The sequence below is a fragment of the Macaca fascicularis genome, chromosome 17 (assembly GCF_037993035.2).
Source record: "Macaca fascicularis isolate 582-1 chromosome 17, T2T-MFA8v1.1".
NCBI classification, from domain to species: domain Eukaryota; kingdom Metazoa; phylum Chordata; class Mammalia; order Primates; family Cercopithecidae; genus Macaca; species Macaca fascicularis.
In genome coordinates, this window is record NC_088391.1 from 91,320,542 (window position 1) to 91,344,293 (window position 23,752).

At 41.6% G+C, this 23,752-nt stretch overlaps 1 protein-coding gene across 3 annotated transcripts in view; it reads left to right on the forward strand.

The window, feature by feature from the left end:
- Positions 1-23,752, forward strand: part of PCCA (propionyl-CoA carboxylase subunit alpha) — a 436,745-nt gene that overhangs the window by 342,042 nt on the left and 70,951 nt on the right. For 2 of the 3 annotated variants that reach the window (XM_005586175.4, XM_065533441.2), the window contains exon 21: positions 15,425-15,478. The exons of the other annotated variant lie outside the window; for it this stretch is intronic. In XM_005586175.4, coding sequence (XP_005586232.3) covers positions 15,425-15,478 — 54 coding nt within the window. The remainder of the gene's footprint in view (positions 1-15,424; positions 15,479-23,752) is intronic. 3 annotated transcript variants of the gene reach the window in all.

A 23,752-nucleotide genomic window follows, 5' to 3' on the forward strand; every position in this document is an offset into this window, starting at 1 on the left:
TTGTAGGATGTTTGTTTGTTTGTTTTGAACGCTTTATCTCAACTTCTTTCCTTCCCATATATAAAACCACATTCCATTCTAACAGTCTGTAATGTTGCTACCAGGTAATAAACAAGCTATATTGTATTTGGGAGAGGAGGGTGTGTTTCAAAGTCTAGTTCATTGTAATATCAAAACTGGTAAAACCTCTCCTGTCTAAACTCAGTTTGACCTCACACTGAGAAACCTTTACTAGGGCAGAGGAGAATGTCACTTTCTTCTTGCTTGCTTTATATTGTAGGGGCAAAAGGGTGTGATCCCGCTCCTCCCCATCATAAGGGTGTCAATGGCAGACACTCCTATAACAAAAGACAGGTTAACAAGAGAAAAGTATAACTGAGAGTTAATCAAAGTTTTATGTGAGATGTGAGTCTTCAGAACAAAGATCCAAAGATACAAGGAAAGCTGTCCATTTTAATGCTTAGGTTTAATGAAGAATGGGCAGCCGTGTAAAACTGATTGGACAAAGAATATGAGTGAATGCTAGTAGGCTGAGGGGAACCCATCTAGGCCTGTCTGTTCAGATCTTCCTGGCCTCTCTTGTACCATTTCTCCCTCCCAGGTATGGGACAAGACCCATAAGGTCTTAAGACCTGCTACTGTTGGAGAGAAGGGTAGGCCAGAGAATTTCTTTATGGGCAGCTCTTAGAAAGGCAGGGAGGGGTTAGAGTCCTATTTCTAGTTTCATAGTTGTCTTTGCGGGACAGGAATTCTGATGTCTGTGACTCTCATCAGGAGAGAATGAGGAGTGAGAGACAGGAGGGCAGAAGGTCAAAGACCTTGGTTCTGAGGTTACTTCCGAGGCCTTCACTTTGGGGTATTGTTTTCTGAGCCTCAGCAACACCCTCTTCTACTTCAGAGCTGCTATATTGGGTCTCTCAGAATTTACAGTATGGGGTAAAGATGAGAAGAGCATGGCAGGAAGAACCAGGTTGACTGGGGCAGAGGCAACCCGGCATTCATTCTCGTGGGCAGATGTCCAAAGCTGGCAGGTAGCCCTGGGATACTTTCATGTGGATTTGGGGGAACTTCTCACCTGCAGAACACTAAATGCCTCCTGTCTTTTCCTCCTGAGCAACTACTGTGTTGACTCTGAATGTTCTCATTGGGCAGGGTCCCTCATAATGACCCCGCCGGCTTTTCTCCTGCACAATCCACGTCTGGCCACAGGAAATAGTAATAAGTCCTTGCCTCACCAAACCAACAAAGTACAAGTTTCTCTTCTTGGTCTGTCAGTAAGAATTCACATGAATAAGTGATTCTCATGAATTCGCTTTCACATAGCTTAAGGAGTTCAGCCTTAAATTCTTAGCTTAAGAATTCGACCTCCTCAAATTAATTTTCCTCTTGTATTCTTTTGAGGTGGGAGATGGGCAGTCACTGGTCCCACAGCTTCCTAGCACATTCTACCTGGTCACCTTGGCTAGCATCTGACTTAAAGATATGTGGGTACTTGGCGTCTACTTCATTTTGTTGCTGAACCCCTATGAAAAGTAGTGTGTTAGTCTGTTCTTATATTGCTATAAAGAAAAATCGGAGACTGCATAATTTATAAAGAAAACGGGTTACATGGCTCACGGTTCTGCCAGCTCTACAGGAAGTGTGGTGCCAGCATCTGCTCGGCTTCTGGGGAGGAAGGCCTCAGGGAGCTTTCAATCATGGTGGAGGCAAAGCAGGAGGAGGAGCATCACGTGGCAAGAGGAGGAATGAGAGAGAGAGAGAACTGGGAGGTGCCCCACTCTTTTAAACAACCAGGATCTACCTCCATGACCCAAACACCTCCCACCAGGCCCCACCTGCCATGTTGAGAATCACATTTCAGCAAGAGATTTGGAGGGGACACACATCCAGACCATGTTAAGGAGGATTTAACTTCTTTATCTGATTAGATGAGTAAGTAGCTGGGAACACAACTTACCTTTGTCTCAAGAATTAGCTCCCAATTCATCCAGTCCGATCACGTGTATTCATGTTCCTGGTTTTCATTGGTAAACTTCATAAGCTTAATATTATCCATTAAATTCCTTTAAAAGTAAGTTGTATTTTGGTGTATACTGTCACTGGTAGAGGGTCGTGACTGCAAGTTATCCAGGTTCTTGGCGTTTTGAACAAAGAATTAGACAAAATGTCCAGCAAAGTGAACAAGGAAGCAACAACAGAACAAAAGTAGGGATTTATTGAAAACGAAAGTACAGGTGGCCTGATGCGGTGGCTCATGCCTGTAATCCCAGCACTTCGGGATGCTGAGGCGGGTGGATCTCCTGTGAGGTCAGGAGTTCGAAATCAGCCTGGCCAACATGGTGAAACCCCGTCTGTACTAAAAATGCAAACTTAGCCTAGTGTGGTTGTGCAAGCCTGTAATCCCAGCTACTCGGGAGGCAGAGACAGGAGAATCGCTTGAACCCAGGAGGTGGAGGTTGCAGTGAGCCGAGATCGAGCCATTGCACTCCAGCCTGGGCAACAGGAGCGAAACTCTGTCTCAAATAAAAAAAAAAAAAAATGAGAGAGAGAAGGAAAATGAAACCACTCCACAGTGTGGGAGTGGGCCTGAGCTCAAGGGCCTGGATACAAGAATCTTCTTGGGTCCAAATACCCTCTAGAAGTTTTCCATTGATTACTTCATACTCACCTCATGTAAATGAAGTGGTAGCCCGTAATCAGTCTGATTGGTTGCAGAGAGCAACCAACCAGAGGCTGAAGTGAAGTTACCAAGATCGCACTCCTGTGCAAACATCTGATTGGTTGCAAAAAGCAACCAGATGGGTAGGGTGAAGTTACAAAGTTACACTTCTATGCAAACGAAGACTTGGCCCGCAATCAGTCTGATTGGTTGTGGACAGCAACCATTCAGAGGCTGGGGTGAAGTTACAAAGTTGCAAAGACTGGACTGGCAGTCAATCTGATTTTCTGATTTGTTGTTGGATGGGAAAATGACTGTTCGATTTCCCATCTGCCACACAGAAAAGGTGGGGGGTTTGCAAAGGGAGTAGCCTCTGGTCCTTTTGTTACTTAGGTGTGGAAAGTTAGGATTTTCCTTTCAATTTAGTTCTAGGAAGCGGGCTGAAACATCCTTAGGTTCCCTGCCTCCAGACCTTATTCTTCTGCCTCAATACTGTCATTGGAATAATAAATTTCATAGGTTATTAACCTCTTTTAATTGATCTAAATCACCTGTTTCCTTGTGGATTTGACTTTTAATTCCCACTGCCCTGCTGACTTCTCAGCACGTATAAATGCTCAATAATTGGATGAATAGGTATGGGTGGGTGAATGGGTAAGTAGCCAGTCACCTTACATTATAGAATGTTTTACTGATTCTTTTTAGTTCCTGACCTCCCAACATTTGCGAAATCCATACTCCATTAGTGTGTTGCGGGTGGACCTCTCTTGATACAGAATAACCATGGTTTCCGTGAGAGCAAAAAGAAACAAGCGGGCTCCCAAGGACTTACCACAGAGGCGCACCTTGCTCAGCAAGCATGGTTCTTTCTGTTGGCCTCTGTGTGCTCTGGGTAGCACCTCGGCTGTTTGTGGCCCACAGTATCACCTACTGACAGGTGTAGATAGCTATTGGTAGTATCAATAGGTGTAGGAAAGGGTCTGCCTCTGGCTGTTCCTGATTTTTTCTTTCTCAAAGGCTTGTGCATGCCCTGGGCTTTCTCACTGTCCATTGCTCGGTGAGGTCTACTTCATATCAGCTCTTACTCCCATATAAGCACCCGCCTGCTTTCAATATGCTGGCTTTCTGACTTCAAGAAAATCATACTCTCGGAAAAAGTCTAATCATTGTGGATAACTTTGAATGTGGAGCTAGTGATGCATTACCTGAGGGAGGAGGGACTCATATTTTGAAATGATAAAGAACCAGGGACATAAACATTGAAAACTCTTGAAAATAATTAAAAGTTCTCTTCAGAATTTTAAAAAGTCTTCTTCTATTAGTTTAGCTAATAATTTAGCCAACTTTTCTTCAAATATCATTTAAGGAAAATGAAATAACTATTTTATATTTATTTGCTTTACTTTTTTTTTAACTGGTGTTTCTGTTTTCATTGTCTATTTTCGTTGCAGAAATAGTCAGTTGGTAATGATGTTTATTAAATAGCCTTATCGAATAGAAACCTAACACAAGCCGTATATATCATTTAAAATTTCTTTGTTTTAATTAGCTTTTTTTTTTTTTTTTTAATGAGACGGAGTCTTGCTCTGTTGACCAGGCTGGAGTTCAGTGGCGCCATCTCAGTTCACTGCAACCTCCGCCTCCCAGGTTCAAGCAATTCTTCTGCCCCAGCCTCCCAAGTAGCTGGGATTACAGGCACCTGCCACCATGCCCAGCTAATGTTTTTATTTTTAGTAGAGAGGGGGTTTTACCACGTTGGCCAGGCTGGTCTTGAACTCCTGACTTCAAGTTATCTGCCCGCCTCAGCCTCCCAAAGTGCTGGGATTACAGGTGTGAGCCACTGTTCCCAACTATCATTTAAAATTTCTTAGTAATGATAGTAACAAAGGGGAAACAAGTGGAATTAATTTTACTAACGCATTTTTATTTAACCCAGTGTACCTGTGGAGACAGAAGTGATTCCATCTTGATTGTTAATCCGCCATGTTTTATTTTTTTTTCTCTTGAAGGCAAACCTTGTTTTTTAAATTTAATTTATTTTTTATTTTACTTTTTTTTTTTTTTTAAATGATAGGGTCTTGCTCTGTTGCCCAGGCTAGAGTGCAGTGGTGCAGTCGTGGCTCACTGCAGCCTCAACCTCCCAGGCTCAACTGATCTTCCTGCCTCCGCCTTCTGAGTAGCTGGGACTGCAGGCCTGTGCCACCACGTGCAATTAATTTTGTTGATTTTTTTGTAGAGATGAGGGCAGACTGTGTTGCCCAGACTCCTGGACTCCAGTGATCATCCTGCCTCTGCCTCCCAAAGTGCTGGGAGTATAGGCCTGAGCCGTCACTCCCAGCAAAGCCGTGTTGATTTCTCGTTAGCCCCAGTCTCGTGAACGCCTCCTGATTCCAATTTTATTTACTGTTTTTAGTGAAAGAACAAAGCAGCCTTGATGTTACCACACAAATTATAGGCAGTGACGCACATAGCATTCTCACCTGTTCTGGAGGGTGCCTTTAATTGCCTCTATAGAGCACGTACACCCTTTTCCTGTGGCATATAAGCTCTGGGTCTGGCTAGTAGCAGTGCGGGATATACCTGTCTTGCAGCTATCTGAGACCACGCTTCTGTCTGTAAGTTCCCCCAAGTAAGTTCCCCCAAGAAAACACCCTTTACCAACAAACTGGATTTATTTGCCTGATTCTTTGGTTTCTTGGCTCCTTCCGCATTTGGGGGCTGCTTTGCATTTGTGGCCCTTTCACAGAATAATACCCAAAATGTTGTCATTTCAACATGAAAGACTTTTAAAAATTACTAATGTGATACCAGAAACAACATAGACATTGGCATTAATACAGCAGTATCTTAAACAATGGAACGGTCAGAGTGGAATGCAGTCCTACCAAAACAATGGAGTTGGGCTTAACAGAAAATGATATTACGCTGCTTCAGTTTTTAAATTAAAATTAAATACAATTGAAAATTTAACTCCTCGGTCACATCAGTCACATTTCAAGTTCTCAGTAGCTATGTGTAGCTAGTGGTTACTGGGTTAGACCACTCACAGGCAAAATGTTTTATAAACCAGAGAGTGTTGACAGATGGAGAAAACCCGACACAGTGGTTTTTAAAGTATTCCCCTTTAATGTCAACCATAGTTTTGGTTTTCATTTTTTAAAATTCGGAACTTCAAAATTCGGAATAGATGAGTTGAATTTATTTTTAAACAGAAGATGAATGTATCATCTAGCTGACAAACTTTTTAAATTTCCACTTAGAAGATTTAAAAAATTAGAACTATTTTTACAATGTGGAATGATTTCCTGCCTGTGGCATAAAGTAATGAAACAGATTCGCTACGTCCTGGCCATGGTGAGCTCACTCTGTTTTCCTCACAAACCCCAGAACCTTTGGAGTGTGGAACCTACTGGATGAATAGAAGTTTTTTATTTTATTTTATTTTTACTATGTCTATATTTCTGTGAAGTAATTTTTTTGACCTTGGAAGAAGTTCTTCAATTTTGCTGTTCTCTATTTCTTACAGTGTAATTTGTGTACCGGGATTTAATGTATTGTTTGTTGTTAACGTTTTACATACTAGATTTTCATTTTGCATAGTCACGTTGTTTGAACATTTGCAAGCAGAGCCGACTAACTGCTGTTGGCCTGTTCTTTGTGTGGTGTGATTTCTTCTATCCACCTGCTCACAGCAGGTTGCCTTCAGGCCTGAGGAGTAGCTAAATACTTTTGAAAATATCTTGAGATCCTGCTAAAGTCTAACAATTTCTGCATTTGTGTGATGTGAAGCTATTCATGCTGTACCTTTGAAGACTTTTTTCTTTTTATTTCTCATATTCTTGCTCAAATATTTTCAAGAGAAGATAAATTTATTATAAATAACAGAGCAGAGCTGATTGTAGCACCGCTGCATTCTGTATTGAATAGGTCTTTGATATTCAGCTAAGTGGAACTAATTTTCTATGTTAAAGCAGACAAATTTGGAATAGTGTCACATGAATCTCATGTTATTTACTGAAGAATACCAGATTAAATGGATTACTTGCGAAATGACTAGAGTATTAAATGATATATATATATATATATAACATAAAATGCCCCGTGGGCCTATGTAATATAAAATATTACACAAGCACATGAATATGATGGACAAGATGTTCTGTTTGCAGACTGAAACTGTCTGTAATATATATACAAATGCTTGTCCACACAGAATTTGAATCAGTTTTAAAACTAACTTTAAATTTCAGTTCTGAAGAAAATAAATTGTTGATTTTCATATCTACTTAAGAGAGGAAGTTAAAAATGTTATTTTCTTTTCAGTTTTTTAGATTAAAATAGCTCCCACGCCCTCCAAGAATAAACTTTAGTTTTAATCCTAATAGCTGTTTATAGATAGTAAAATTAATATTTTAATTAGAAAAATAAAGCGGCATACATTTTTGCCTGTACTTTGCTGGTACACAAATGAATTGGGAAGTAACTGTCTTACGTTTTTAGTCCTAAGATGTTTTACAGGTTTTGAAAATGTTCCCCCCACCCCCACCACTTTGAAGTCATTATTATTTTGTACTTTACACGTGTGATTTCTGTAGACTCATTGCATGTGACATGAAAGTCTCAGGATATAGAAATAACTTATTCTAAGTAGAGGTTGGTATTTTTTTTCAAATGAAATAGGAAATGAAAGAGAATTATTAACCATATCCTTTTTACTTTCCTGACATATCAATTACAGCTACACATCTTAGAAAGAAGCTCACCAGTAGAACAGAAATAACTCTGTTGACTCTGCTTTAAAATATTTCGAGGCAATTTAACAGGTGGGATGTATTTACAGCTATGGTGTAAAATATTAATTTTAATGCAAGGCTACCTGCTTTTGTGATGTAGTCCTAGAAGCTTAGCAGTTTTCTTGGTTTTATAATTTGGAGTTACTTTTAAAATTTAACCGAATGGGAAAATGTCTTTCTGAACTTCCCCCTCCCACACCCCCACACATACATGCTTTTCTCCTCTTCTGTTAACTAGAAAATTATATTTTCGTTGCTGACTGAGGAAGAGAATTTTGAACAGTATAAACACTGATTGTAGTAAATGTGGAAAATAATACAAACAGCTGCACTGGAGACCGATAAGACAAATCCCACAGTAATGGCCTTTAAAACATATTATCAAGTTGGAAATCAGTGAGGGGAAAAAGAAAGCTATTACTATTTCTTCCTCTTACTGTTCAGGGACATTATTTTTAAAGGTGAAATTGCCTCTGATTTTATTATCCTAGGAAGGTATTTTTGGAACATTTGATTTATTGTTTTGTGAATGTTTTTGCCTTTGTGTGAATAACTTTGCTAATTTTGTATGAATTTGATTCTAACAAATGTAGAAATCATTTTGTTAATCTTCTAAAGTATTTTTTAAAGATATAAAAAGGAATATATTTTGTAAACGCTGGAGCAGACTATCAAAATAAGAAAAGTAGGACATTTTTATCTGGCTTTGGAGTGCCATTTAAAATAGGAAAAGGGATGAAATATTTGGAGAAAATAATAAGCGTGGATATGTTTCATCACATAAAAGTCTTAATTTTTATGAAGAATTTTGCTATTAGCTTATCAAGTGGTCAGTTCATATTTGTTTTGGCATGCATTAGGCTCATGATAGGCATTGAATACTTTGTATTTTTGTGGATTCTAAAACTGAATTATGTTAATCCTAGGCTCTAGGAAAAGTGTATCTTCCTCTTAGGGAAGATAGAAGTAAATTCCAGTTTTGAGTGAAATTTTCTGTTTTTCTTTACATCTTTTTCTTTTTCTTCTTTTTGTTTTTTCTTTTTTGAGACTGAGTCTTGCTCTGTCACCCATTCTGGAGTGCAATGGCGCGATCTTGGCTTACTGCAACCTCAGCCTCCCAGGTTCAAGCCATTCTCCTGCCTCAGCTTCCCGAGTGGCTGGGATTACAGGCACCTGCCACCATGCCTGGCCAATTTTTGTATTTTTAGTAGAGGCGGGATTTCACCATGTTGGCCAGGCTGGTCTCAAACTCCTGGGCTCAAGCAATCCACCTCCCTTGACCTCCCAAAGTTCTGGGATTACAGGCTGTGAGCCACCGTGCCGGGCCTGCATCAATCTTTATTGCTAAGATATGTCAGGTTTTGGCCTCCTCCACCTTCCCTCCCTTGTGTCCCTCCTTTACAGACTGGGAGTGTGGTGAAAGAAAGGTGATAGTCATTATATATGTAATTGTGACCTGCTTTAAACGGAATGCAATGTTAAGGACAGCTTATTGGTACTTATACCTATGGTCACACATTCATCGATACAATTTGTTTTTAATGTGAAAATCTATGTTTCCATTTTACATATTGCAAAATTACTTCTCTTTGCCTGGGAATGAATCTAACCTTTGTAGTGTCAGCGAAAGGAATGATGATATTGTTTTAGTGTCTCCTACATAGAAGGGGAACGCCCAGTATGGCCTAGGCGGTGTTCTAGGCACTGCGGATAGAACAAGGAACAAGACTTATATTCCAGCAGGGGGAAGTAGATACTAAACGTGTAAATACTTAAATAAGGTGATTTGAGTACGAAGAAGTTGGATGAAGACTATAAAATTGACAGAAAGTGACTAGAGAAGGCAGCTGTAGCAAAGATGGCTGGGAAGTCCTATCTGAATAGCTAACACTGAGCGGAGATCTACGAGGAGGAGGGGGCAAACGTGCAGAAGTCTGGGGGAAGGAAGTCCCAGGTAGCAGAAGGGGCAAAGCAGAGGCTCTGAGACGGGACAAGCTAGTTTTGTGTGAAGGCCAGTTGGGGAAAGTGGAATGAGGAAAACAGAACCAGATCATCTGGAGGCCAAAGAATTGTTTTGTCTTTTTTTCTTTTGATTCGTGTTGTGGAGTGTTTGGCGGGTTTGAATAGGAGAGTGATGTGATGTGGTTTTCAAAATCACTGCAGGCCCTGGGGTATAGACAGGGAGATTGATCTGATCATTGCAGACCTAAGTGAGAGGTGCTGGTGGCTTAGACCAGGAGGCACTGCCTGTTTCTGTGGGGCTCACAAGTTGAGTGGTTATTACATTTTTAAATAGTTGGGGGAAAAAAAGAAGAATGTTTCATCCAGCCTGGGCGACATAGTGAGACTTGGTCTCTACAAATAATTTTTTTTTAATTGGCTGGGTATGCCTGTGGGCCCAGCTGCTTGGGAGGTTGAGGTGGGAGAATAGCTGGAGTCCAGGCAGTTGCTGTGGAGAGCTGTGACCATGCCACTGTGCTCCAGCATGGGTGACAGTGTGAGACACTGTTTTAAAAAAAAAAAAAAAAAAAAAACACCAAAAATGTTTCATGGCCCATGGAGAAGTATGACATCACATTCAGGTGTTATTGATAAGTAGTTCACTAGAACATAGCCACATTCATTCATTTTTGTCTGCCATCTATAGCTGCTTTTGCAATCTTTGTCGTATAAAGCTGAATGCACAGACTTTCTTGCCACGCAAGCAGTTCAGTGGCTTACTGTATTTTTTTAATCTCAGGACCAAGATTAAAATTTTTCGTGCAGAGTTGCAGGTAGCCAAATTACTTTTTATATTCCTGTGCCTTAGTTTCCTCATCTGTAGAGCAAAACTGAGATCGTCTTTCGGGTTTGTTTGCTCTCTCCATCCTAAGGTCCTAGGTCTGAATCAGACTTAGTTCTGCTGTTGTGGCTGCTTGGCACATCAGGCTCCTACCTGAATGATTGTAGTGGTGTTTTACTCGGCCTCCTAGCCTGGTTCTTCCCCATTCTGTATCTCTTCGGCATGACCTCAGACTACCGTCTTTCTAAAACATGAGCGTGTCACACTCCAGTTCTTAAGCGTAAGAACTTGGTCAAGCATGAGCTCTCTCTCTACAAGATCTGACCTGGGTTTATAATTCCTTCCTGGTTTCCTTTCTTGCCACTTCCACCTTGATGCAACCCTATTTCTGGCCACACTGAACTGCTTAACATTCGCTAAACTCGCCATGCCATTGTACCATCTCTTCATCTGAAATTTGCATTAACTGTCTCATCAGCCCACAATTTTTTTTTTTTTTTGAGGCGGAGTCTTGCTCTGTCTCACAGCCTGGAGTGCAGTGGTGCAATCTTGGCTCACTGCAACCTCCGCCTCCCGGGTTCAAGTGATTCTCCTGCCTCAGCCTCCCAAGTAGCTGGGATTACAGGTGCCACCACCACGCCTGGCTAATTTTTGTATTTTTAGAAGAGACGGGGTTTCACCAGGTTAACAAGGCTGGTTTTGAACTTCTGACCTCAAGCAATCTACCTGCTTCGGTCTCCCAAAGTGCTGGGATTATAGATGTGAGCCACCAATCCTGGCTCCTTTTCAGTTTTCTTTTGGAGAATTCCTGCTAATTTTTAAAATTTGTAATTTGTTTTTTAATTGATAAATTAAAGTTGCATATATTTGTCGTGCTGTCTTAGTGTCTTTTGTGTTGCTACGAAGGAATACCCGAGACTGGGTAATTTATAAAGAGAAAGTTTATTTGGCTCATGATTCTGATGTCTGGAAAAGTTCAAGATGAGGCATCTGGTGAGGACCTCAGGCTGCTTTTATTCATGGTAAGAAGGCGAAGGGGAGCTGGTGTGTGCGGAGATCAGAGTGAGAGAAGGGAGGGAGGTGCCAGCCTCTTTTTTAACAACCAGCTTTCTTGGGAACTAAGAGCGAGAACTCGCCCTCAAAGAGGGCATTAATCTATTCATGAGGGATCCTTCCTAGAGACCCAGAGATCCCCATTAAGCCCCACCTCCAACACTGGGGATCACATTTCAACATGAGGTTTGGAGGAGACAAACTTTCAAACTAGCACATGTACAACATGTTTTGAAGTACACACTTCAAACAGCGAATACACTGGAATGGCTAAATTGAACTAATTAACATTTATGTATTACCTCACATGCTTATTCTGTATGTGAGGTACACTTCAAATATACTCAGAAAATTTCAAGAATATATTAATACATTGTCATTAACTGTAGTGACTATATTGTACAATAGCTTTCTTGTACCTATTTCTCCTTTATAACTGAAATTTTGTGGGTTTTGATTAATATTTCCCCAACCCCCCCTCTCCCCAACCACCATTCTATTTTCTACTGAGTTTGACGTTTTTAGATGCTACATGTAAGTGAGGTCATATGGTATGTCTTTCTGTACTTGGCTTATTATACTTAACATAATATCTTCCGGGTTCATCCATGTTGTTGCAAATGACAGGATTTTCTTCTTTGTTAAGTCTGGATAATATTCCATTGTGCATATATACCACATTCTCTGTTTCCGTTGGTCCGTGGATGGACACTTAGGTTGATTCCCTATCTTGGCCATCATGGATAGTGCTGCAATAAACATGGGGATGCAGGTATCTCCTTGACATAACTGATTTCTTTCCTTTGGATATATATGCAGTAGTGGGATTGCTGAATCATATGGTAGTTCTATTTTTAATGTTTGGAGAAACCTCCATACTGTTTTTCATAATGGCTGAATCCTGTTTGTGGTTTTTTTTTTTTTTTTTCTTTTCTTTGTAACAGAGTCGCGCTGTGGCACCCAGGCTGGAGTGCAATGGCACAATCTTGGCTCACGGCAACCTCCACCTCCCAGGTTCAAGCGATTCTCCTGCCTCAGGCTCCCAAATAGCTGGAACTACAGGCATCTGCCACCACGCCCTGCTAATTTTTATATTTTTAGTAGAGCCACCATGTTGGTCAGGCTGGTCTCAAACTCCTGACCTCAAATGATCCACCCACCTTGGCCTCCCAAAGTGCTGGGATTACAGGCGTGAGCCACTGTACCCTGCCCCTGTTTGTTTTTAAATATCCAGCTTTAATGTCTGTCTTAACTTATCTAATGTCTCTCTTAACCTTTCTGCTCATTTAGTCTATCTTCTTATCCCATAATACCTTGTACATTTTGTACTATGCATTTATCGTATTGAATTATACTTATTTTCCAATAATTGTGACGTCTTTTCCTTAGTCTCCTGGAAGGTGGGTCTTAATTCAGCCAGCAGTGCCCAACACAGCTGAGAGATAGATGGATGATTAGATAGATGAGCAACGCAGAAGTGCCAGTGTCAAAACCTAGGAATCAATGCTCCGTTCTTAATTGAGTCTCTGTAAGACACAGGAAAGGAGTCTGTTTTATTCCATTTTGTTTTCTGTCTCTTTTTGCCTTCATTAAGTTCAACATATGCATATAAAAGAATAGGAAAAACAGATAAGTGAAAACGAGAGTCAACTAATATTTTTGCCTAGAAATAACAGCTTTATGTACACTAATTCTAGAATTTTTTTCTATAACATAATTTTTTTACAAGGCTTATTCTGAACGTATTGTTTTGTTCTTCTTGCACTTAGAAATATACTATAAGCATTTTTCATGTCTTTAAACTTTTTAAATGGCAGGCTGGATATATACCATAATTTAGCCGTCCTTCCCAGTCATTTACATTGCTTGCCATTGTTCAGTTCTGTCAACTATACTGTGATATTTGTTCAGCTTTATTTTCCTGCCTATCCTCATATTTTTTCCTCAGGATAAATTCTTAGAAGTGAAATGGGTTGGCCAGGCGCGGTGGCTCACACCTGTAATCCCAGCGCTTTGGGAGGCTGAGGGTGTAGATCACAAGGTCAGGAGTTCAAGACTAGCCTGGCCAACATGGCAAAACCCCATCTGTACTAAAAATACAAAAAATAAGCCGGGCATGGTGGGAGATGCCTGTGGTCCCAGCTACTTGGGAGGTTGAGGCTGGAGAATCGTTTGAACCCAGGAGACAGGTTGCAGTGAGCCAAGATCGTGCCACTGCACTCCAGCCTGTGCGACAGAGCGAGACTTTGTCTAAAAAAAAAAAAAAAAAGATGTGAAATGGGTTGGTGGGGCATGGTGGCTCACACCAGTTATCCCAGCACTTTTGGGAGCTGAGGCCAGGAGTTCGAAACCAGCCTGGTCAACATGGTGAAACCCCGTCTGTACTAAAAATATAAAAATTAGGCAGATGTGGTGGCGGGTGCCTGTAATCCCAGCTGCTCAGGAAGCTGAGGCAGGAGAAACACTTGAACCTGGGAGGCAGAGGTTGCTGTGAGCCGAGATTGTGCCATTGCATTCCAGCCTGGGTGACGAGAATGAAACTCTGTCTCAAAAAAAAAAAAAAAAGGAAAACTAAGTGAAATGGGTTAAAATGCTCCCATACTGATTTTTTTCTACTCTATACCACACTGCCTTGAGTATGCTATTCAGATTACTGTTGTGTCAATTGACTTGGCAATATTTGCAAGTAGGGGAAAAGATTTTGCATTAAACCACTGTCTTTCTTATTGATCTAACCTCCCTCCGTCAAGGAACCAAGGACTCAGCTTGATTTCTAGAGTTTCACTCTGGGTTCTATTACTTTTGTGATTGTAGAGATCAGAGTTGGTAAACCACTTTTGTAAAAAGGAATAAAATTAGTATACATCTGTATCCTAATGCTCATGGCATGTAGTTGAGTGAAAACCACTAATACTCTACATCTGGGAACTTAAAAAAATGATGTTGGCTTAGTTAGAACTGCTTTATTTGTGTGTGTAGTCTTTGAAGTCACTGAGTCCTCTCTGATTAGCCAGAAGAGGAATAATTCTGAGGAATATGTTAGGATTAAATAGAGCAAGTTGTTTTTGTTTTGTTTTGTTTTGTTTTGTTTTTTTGGAGACAGTCTCACTCTGTCGCCCAGGCTGGAGTGCAGTGGTGTGATCCTGGCTCACCACAACCTCACCTCAGCCTCCTGGGTTCAAGTGATTCTTCTGCCTTGGCCTCCCGAGTAGCTGGGACTACAGGTGCGCGCCACCACGCCTGGCTAATTTTTGTATTTTTGGTAAAGACAGGGTTTCACCATATGGGCCAGGCTGGTCTCGAATTCCTGACCTGATGATCTGCCTGCCTCAGCCTCCCAGAGTGCTGGAATTACAGGCATGAGCCACTGCGCCTGGCCCAATAGACCAGTTTTATAGGTGAGAATTATCTCAAAGTGTAGTCTGCTTCCAGTGTACTACTTAGTCACCCATTTTTAGTAGCAGTAGTATTTACTTTTAACTAAATTTTTAATAGTCATAGTATTTACTTTTAATTAAAATTCAAACAAGATATATGCAAGTGATGTATTTGCTTTAAACATTTTATTTATAAATAAATGAATAATAAGTTATTTCTTTCACTACTCTCTGGACATAGAATTGCATTGTTGTTATTTTAAACAAATGCTAATTCATTTTCTATAACTATTTTATTGAGATAGAATTCACACACCGTACAATTCACCCATTTAAAGTTACAGTTCAGTGGTTTGTAGTCAATTCACAGGGTTGTTCCACCATGACCACAGTCAATTTTAGACTGTGTTTACACCCTTGAGAAACCCGACACCAATTAGTAATCATCTCCATGTCCTCCCAGCCCTCCTTCTGGAGGCACCTACCAATCTTCCTTCCATCTCCATGGATTTGACTATTCTGGACATCTCTTATTAAGTGGAAACATATAATGCATGATCCTTTGTGACCGACTTCTATTGTAGCATGTATCAGTACTTCATTCCTTTTTATGGCCAAATAACATTCCACTGTATGGCTATACTATATTTTGTTTACCCATCCATCACTTGATGGACATTTGAGGTTTTTGGCTATCGTGAACATTACGTGCAAGCTGTGTGGATATGAGTTCATTCTATGTCTCGTGTTTGTTTTTTAGTGTCTGTCTCGAGAAGCAGGTGGAAACATGAGCATTCAGTTTCTCGGTACAGTGGTAAGTATGAAATCATTATTCTCTTAATTTACAGAGAAAAAAGTGTTCTAGTTGTAGCCCATGTGTTTGAACTTGGTTTCATTACTGGTAGATATTTAAATTACCTCTATTTTTTTTTTGCCATTACAAATGATATTCTAGGGAACAACTTCATATATTTCACTTTATTTTAATGTTTGGAATTATTACTATCTTTTTTGAGACAGAGTCTCACTGTGTTGCCCAGGCTGGAGTGTAGTGGCGCAATCTCAGCTCACTGCAACCTCCGTCTCCCAGGTTCAAGCGATTCTCGTGCCTCAGCCACCCAAATAGCTGGGATTACAGGGGCCCGCCACCATGCTTGGCTGATTTTTGTATGTTTTTTTCTAAAGATGAGGTTTCACCGTGTTGGCCAGGCTGGCCTTGAACTCCTGGCCTCAAGTGATCCGTACACCTCTGCCTCCCGAAGTGTGGGATTACAGGTGTGAGCCACTGTGCCCGGCCTGGAGTTACTTTCAAATGTGGATAAGATATTTTTAAACATGTATGATACATTTCCTCCCAAATAGAATCAAAGTCATAAATAGTTTTATGGCTTATTATACATGTTGCCAATTATTTTATGTCTCTTTCGAACACCACCCATCATGTATTAGAACACAACTTCGTACTCTCACCTAGTGTGAGTTATGATTTTCAAGATTAGTAAACTTGATCTGCTGAAGAGGTTCAATTTATTATTACTATTTTGCTTACAAGTTTATAATTAGTATTAATTACTATAATTTTCAAACTAATTTGTTTAAAAAGGTACCTTATTTGGCCGGGCGCGGTGGCTCACGCCTGTAATCCCAGCACTTTGGGAGGCTGAGGCGGGCGGATTACAAGGTCAGGAGTTTGAGACCAGCCTGACCAACATGGTGAGACCCTGTCTGTACTAAAAATACAAAAATTAGCTGGGTGTGGTGGTGGATGCCTGTAATCCCAGCTACTCAAAAGACTGAGGCAGGAGAAGAACCTGAACCCAGGAGGCAGAGGTTGCAGTGAGCCAAGATCGTGCCACTGCAGTCCAGTCTGTGTGACAAAGTGAGACCCTGTCTCCAAAAAAAAAAAACTTAAATTTTCATTTTTCTGTTTATTGCTATTGTATTTGAATATTTCTCCATGTATTCATTCACCAGATATCATTTCTAATCTGTGAAATGTCTGTTCATGTCCTTTGGGTACCTCATTCAGGATATGAATGCATATTGGGGCATTTCAGATAACTCGGGAGTTTATTGAGAGCATCAAAGGTATTCTGCAAGAATATCAAGAGGTATTTCATGCAAGAGAGCTTGCGTGAAAAAGGGTTTTGCAGCCATTGAGATAGGAAGGATGTTAATAAAAATGTGTGTTTACTGAATGCTTCATTATTTATAGAGATGTATATATAATTTATGTATATAAAATATATGTATAGGCACTTGGTCAATGTAACCTAAATTTTAATTATTGGAATTAAGTTTTGTGATTATTCTTGTTTTTCTGATTAGTAAGGTAATACATGCTTATTGTAAAAAATTTTAAATACAATTCAAATATATGTCATAAGATGTTGCATTAGTCATGGTTCTCCAGAGAAACGGAATCAACAAGATGTGTGCGTATGTGTAGAGAGAAAGAGAAAGATGGAGAGATCTAAGGAATTGGCTCAGGCAGTTGTGGAGGCTTGGCAAGACTAAACCCTGCAGGGTAGATCAGCAGGCTGGAGACCCAGGGGAGCCTTGCAGTTCAGATCCAGAGACAGTCCACTGGCCCAAGCCCTCCTTGCTTGGGGAGATCTGTCTTTTTCTCTTCAGGCCTTTAATGGGTTAGATGAGGCCCACCCCACTATGGGGGGTGATCTGCTAAACTCTCATCTACTGATTTCGGTGTTCATCTCGTTTAAAAATATCTTCAATGTTGTATCTCAGTGTTTGACCTAACATCTGGGTACCGTGGCCTTGTCAGGTTGACACATAAAATTAACCATCAAAGAAGTATATATCCTATCCCCTAGAGGTTTTGAAGTTATTAGCAATAAATAATTGTTCCAGAAAATTATGCATCTTTTCATGCAGTAATAGATCTTGGACACCTTTCTGTGTCAGTCCATAAGGTCGACATCAGTCGTCTTAAGGGCCACACAGAGCTGCATTATGTGGATGGAGAGGACTGCGTTTACTCCTCAGTGTTCGTGCCGGGAAGTCCACTCGTGCTGTCTCTGCTCTTAGCATCTCGACTGGGTTTCTAATCGGTGTCTCAAACTTCACATATCGAAAACTGAGCTCGAACACACACTTTCTCTTTCAGTTTTTCCTCTCTCAGAAAATGGCAACTTGAATTAATCCTTGATTGCCTTCTCTCCTCCCCTCCTCTGGCGCGCCCTCCTCCCCTCCTCTGGCGCGCCCTCCTCCCCTCCTCTGGCGCGCCCTCCTCCCCTCCTCTGGCGCGCCCTCCTCCCCTCCTCTGGCGCGCCCTCCTCCCCTCCTCTGGCGCGCCCTCCTCCCCTCCTCTGGCGCGCCCTCCTCCCCTCCTCTGGCGCGCCCTCCTCCCCTCCTCTGGCGCGCCCTCCTCCCCTCCTCTCGCGCGCCCTCCTCCCCTCCTCTCGCGCGCCCTCCTCTCCTCCTCTCGCGCGCCGTCCTCTGCCTCTTTCTCCTCTCCGTCTCACTCTCTCTCCTCTGCGTCTCCCTCTCTCTCTCTCCCTCTCTCTTAACATCTGCCCCTAGATGTCTGCCCAGGGGTTTCCTCACTTTCTTCTGGTCTTTACTGAGTAGCCTCCTCCTCAAGGAAGGCTTCCCTGGTCACACCATTTACAATTTTGGTCACTCTTTCCAACATTTTATTTCCCACTTACCCACTTTATTTTTTTTTTTTTCATTAGCAGTTACCACTGCTTGACATACTGCATATTTTACTTTTGTGATATATTTGTTGTCTATCTTCCTCACCTGGAAGTAATAAGCTCCTTGAGTGCAGGGTGATTTGTCCTGTTCAGCGTGCTCTACCCAGTGCCCTGAACAAGGCCTGGCTTGGAGGAGGTATTCAGTCAGGGTTGGGCAAATGAATGACTGAAATTGGCCAGCATAGGACCTAAGTGTTAGACTTGAAAAGAAAACTAAAGAAATATAGGCCTGGCTCGGTGGCTCATGCCTATAAACTCAGCACTTTGGGAGGCTGAGGTGGGAGGATCAAATACATCAAAAAAGTAAAATATGCAGTATGTCAAGCAGTGGTAACTGCTAATGAAAAAAGTAAATAAATTAGGCAAGCGGGGGAATAAAATGTTGGAAAGAGTGACCAAAATTGTAAGTGGTGTCACCAGGGAAGCCTTCCTTGAGGAGGAGGCTACTAGCCTGAAGTTTTTTTTAAAATGTAACCATTAGTTTGGAAGGTCTCTGTGTTACTCCCATTCTGTCACTCATTCTCTCCTTGCACAAGGAACTAACATCTTCCTGACTTGTATTTATCATTCTTTGCTTTTCTTTATAATTTTCCCACATTTATATCCCTAAGTGATACACAGTTTTGTCTTACATGTTTTTAAACTTGATATACACATAGAATTATATTCTGGAATCATCTGTGACTTAGTTATTTTGCTCTGTGTTTGTGAGACTCATGTATGCTACGTGGAGGTGTAATTCATTTACGCTCAGCAATGTAGGATGCTGTGGTGTTGATAAACTAGGCTGCTGCTGATGGATAAGTGGGTAGTTTCCAGTGTTTTGTGCTGTAATTCTCACTGCTACCCGAAGCATTTTGGTACATGGGTGTACATGTACTGATGGCACATATGCAATTGTTTCTTTTTTTTTTTTTTTGAGACAGAGTGTCCCTCTGTCACCCAGGCTGGCATGCAGTGGTGCGATCTTGGCTCGCTGCAGCCTCCACCTCCTGGATTCAAGCAATTCTCCTGTCTCAGCCTCCCAAGTAGCTGGGACTACGGGTGCACGCCACCCTACTCGGATACTTTTTCTGTTTTTAGTAGAAATGGGGTTTCACCGTATTGGCCAGGCTGGCCTTGAACTCCTGACCTCAAATGATCCACCCACCTCACCCTCCCAAAGTGCTGGGATTACAGGTGTGAGCCACCATGCCCGGCTATATGCAGTAGTTTCTTTAGGGTTTTGTGCATTGACTATGCAGTGAATGAGTTCACCTTGTTCCACATCTTCACTAGGATCTTCTTAATTTTTGCCAGTGCGAATAGTGCCCTCGTTGTTTTAATTTGCTTTATCCTGATTATTAATGAAGTAGAACATCTTTTCTTGTTTATTGGCTATTTCTGTTTATCAACCATTTGGTTTCCACCTCTGAGAAGTACTTCTTACAGCTTTTTGTGTATTTCTCTGTGATGTGGGACGCAAAAATACATTAATTTAGTATGTGAATGATACAAATTAAGTATATGTCATTTGGCTTTTTAATAAGGCAAGAAGGGTTAGGTGTGGATTTTTATGACTCATTCTTGTAGGGTCCAGCCCTACAGCGCTTAGCAGGTGTTCTCCTCGTGTGTGGAGACGAGCGGTTGTAATAAATAAAGACACAAGACAAAGAGATAAAGAGAAAGCAGTTGGGCCCCGGGGACAACTACCATCAAGACGCAGAGACCGGTAGTGGCCCCGAACGGCTGGGCGCGCTGATATTTATTGCATACAAGACAAGGGGGCAGGGTAAAGGAGGGTGAATCTTGCAAGTGATTGACAAGGTCAAACAAATCACGTGATCATAGAACAGGGGGCCCTTCCCCTTAGGTAGCCGAAGCAGGGAGAGAGAAGGCAGCATACATCAGCGTTTTCTTCTTTGCACTTATAAGAAAGATCAAAGACTTTAAGACTTTCACTGTTTCTTCTACCGCTATCTACTACAAACTTCAAAGAGGAACCAGGAGTATGGGAGGAACACGAAAGTGGACAAGGAGCATGACCTTTGAAGCACAGCACCACAGGGAGGGGTTTAGACCTCTGGATGACTGCGGGCAGGCCTGGATAATATCCAGCCTTCCACAAGAAGCTGGTGGAGCAGAGTGTTCCCCGACTCCTCCAAGGATAGGAGACTCCCTTTCATGGTCTGCTAAGTAACAGGTGTCTTCCCAGACACTGGCATTACCGCTTGACCAAGGAGCCCTCAAGCGGCCCATATGTGGGCGTGACAGAGGGCTCACCTCTTGCCTTCTAGATCACTTCTCACAATGTCCCTTCAGCACCTGACCCTATGCCCGCCGGTTATTCCTAGGTTATATTAGTAATGTAACAAAGAGTAATGTTAAAAGCTAATATTCATAATGTTTATGATGATTGATAATGTCCATGATCATCTCTATATCTAATTTGTATTATGACTATTCTTATTTTAACTCTTTTCTTTCTTATACTGAAGTAGTTTGTGCCTTCAGTCTCTTGCCTCGGCACCTGGGTAATCCTTCGCCCACACGTTCTAACCATGAGCTATGAATGGAAGTGACTGTCAACAACTGTGAAGGTTCTGAGATTTATGCTACTTGCTGGCTGACAAATCAGCCTGCGACATTTCATGAATGCTGATAGAAAACATGAGACTCCAGGATCAGAGATGAAGGACAGTTTACGACAGCAGCAGCAGTGGTCAGGGTACCATTATCTTTGTACTATTTCCCTGAACCCAGATTCCCTCAGGGCAATGCAAAGAGAGATGATACCTGCACACATAATAGGTGCATTATAGGAGAGGAGCTCTGAGTTGAGAGAACCTGAGTCTTTTTATAATGTGTGGTAATCGCACTTGCCCTTTGATCTGGAAGGAGACACTCTACCAAGGCCGTTTACTGTAAAAACATCTTTGAAAAGATAGTTCACAGCAAAGAACCATCAGTGTCTTGCTCACAAGAAGTGGAAAAATGCAAGAGACTTGGGGGTGAATTGTCTCCTGGTAATCATGTGTGTCACTTTTGGTCAGAGATAGCTAAGAGCAAGTGCGAGCCCTCTAGTCCCTGCCATGCCCCCCTTGGAGGTTGTGTGTGACGCTGATGCTCCTGTCAGCATGAGTTCCTGCTGAAGAGTGGCAGTGAGCACTGCCACCTGCAAGCCATAGTAGACTGAGGTCTCTGTTGACTTACTGCTGATGCATAGCCCAGCTTATCCTAATACATAGTCTGGGAACATGAAGGACCACCTTCTGTGCATAGAACCCCATGTCCACTTATATAAATTTCAGATTTTATATAGATTTAGTAGGTTTTTTCTGTCTACTTTCAGTTCTTTGGCTCATAAACTTTCAGTCCAAGCATGAGGTCTTTTTCCTGTTATGCTGTTTGAACTTGATTTAAAAATTGTGGCCAAGCATGGTGACTGATGCCTGTAATCCCAGCTACTCAGGAGGATTGCTTGAGCCCAGGAGTTCAAGCCCAGCGTGGGCAACAGTGAGACCCCATCTCTACACACAGACACACACACAATAGCGGAGTGTGGTCAGGCCCACCTATAGACCCAGGTGCTCAGAAGGCTAAGGAGTAAAGATGGCTTGAACCCGAGAGTTCAAGGCTATAGTGAGGCATGATTACTCCACTTCACTCCAGCCTGGGCAACAGAGTGAGACCCTATCTCAAAAAAAAAAATTTTTTTTAAAGCCAGGATTTAAAAATTAAAATAAAATTGTTAGCCAGTTTTTTGTTTAATGAAGGGAAAGTTTTCCAAATTAATAGAATGGGACATTCAGATAAAATTTGTGCCTTTATGACCCAGCAAAGCACATTTGGCCTGGGTGTACATGCGTGTACTCAGGACACCACATTTTCACCTTTGGTATCTATCCATTTCATTACTCTGCTACTCCCAAACTGTAATACATAGAAAGTCCATGTTTCCTAGGGCTGGTGCAACAAATTAGCACAAACTGGGTGGCTTAAAATAACAGAAATGTATTCCCTCTCAGTTCTGGGAGCCAGGAATCTAAAATAAAGCTGTGGGTAGGGTCCGTTCTGTGCCTCTCACCTGGCTTCTAGTAGTTGCTGGCAATCCTCACCTTCCTTGGCTTGTAGCTGTGTAATTCCAGGCTCTTCCTCCGCTGTCATGTGGCCTTCCTCCCTATGACTGTGTGTGTTCATACACATACATCCAGCACCACCAGTCATCAGATTTAGGGCTCACTCACACCAGTGAAACCTCATTTAACTCATTATATCCGCAGAGACCCTGTTTCCAAATAAGGTCACATTCTGAGCTTCTGGGTAGACATGAATTTTGGGATGACACTGTTCAAGCCAGTATGCTATGTAGATCTGAAAGCATACTTGACACATATGTAAAGCTAAAAAGTGACTGAAGTGACTTACCTAAATATATATTTTACGAACAGAGCGTTACCTCTTAGGTCTCACTTGAGTACTACCATTTATTTCCCTAGTGTTTTCATACTGATTATCATCACCTGTATGACTGCAGTTCGTGCCCCATACTCAAAAATGCATAAACACTGAAGATGGGTATGCCTAGTTTTCAGAAGACAAAAGTGAGCAGAGAAAGGTTAAATAAGTATCCTATGGTAATAATTGGTAGAACCAGGATGCAAAACCAGCCCTCGCTGACTTTAAAGTCAGGCTGTTAACCATCAGAGTACCTTAAGAACAAATTGCTTGACTGTGGAATCCAGGGAGCTCTGCAGTAACTGATAAGTACAACTGCTCAGGCTGCCATAATGAAACACCATTGACCTGGTGGCTTAAATAACAGATGTTTATTTCTCACAGTTCTAGAGCCTGGGAAGTCTAAGTAAGGTGCCAACAGATTCAGTTCCTGGTGAGCGCCCTCTTCCTAGGCTGCAGGCGGATGCCTCTTCTCCCTTAGCAGAGAGAGAGTGCAAACTCTGATCTCCCTTCCTGTTAAGGGCACTAATCCCATCATGGGGCCCCACCCTCATGACCTCCTGTAGTGAACTCTGAAAGGCTCCATCTCCAAATACTGTCACATTGAGGGTTAGGCATTCAGCATATGAATTTGGACATTCAGTCCCTAACATACACTTAGTTGGTAAGCTGCAGATCACAGAATTTTTCCAGGATATCTATGCCCATTTCAGATTGCAGATTGTCTGGGTTTTGTTTGTTTTGTTTGCATGTTTTTGGTGAAGCTGCGAATCTGTGTACATCAGATAGTATAAGCTCACAAAGAAATCGAAGAGAGCTGATGTTTTACTGAAGCAGAATTCCTTCCTTGAACTGTGCTTCACAATAAGAATAAATATTTTGTTGTTACTTTAAGGATGCAGAAGTTACCATTTTATTGCAAATTTTTATTA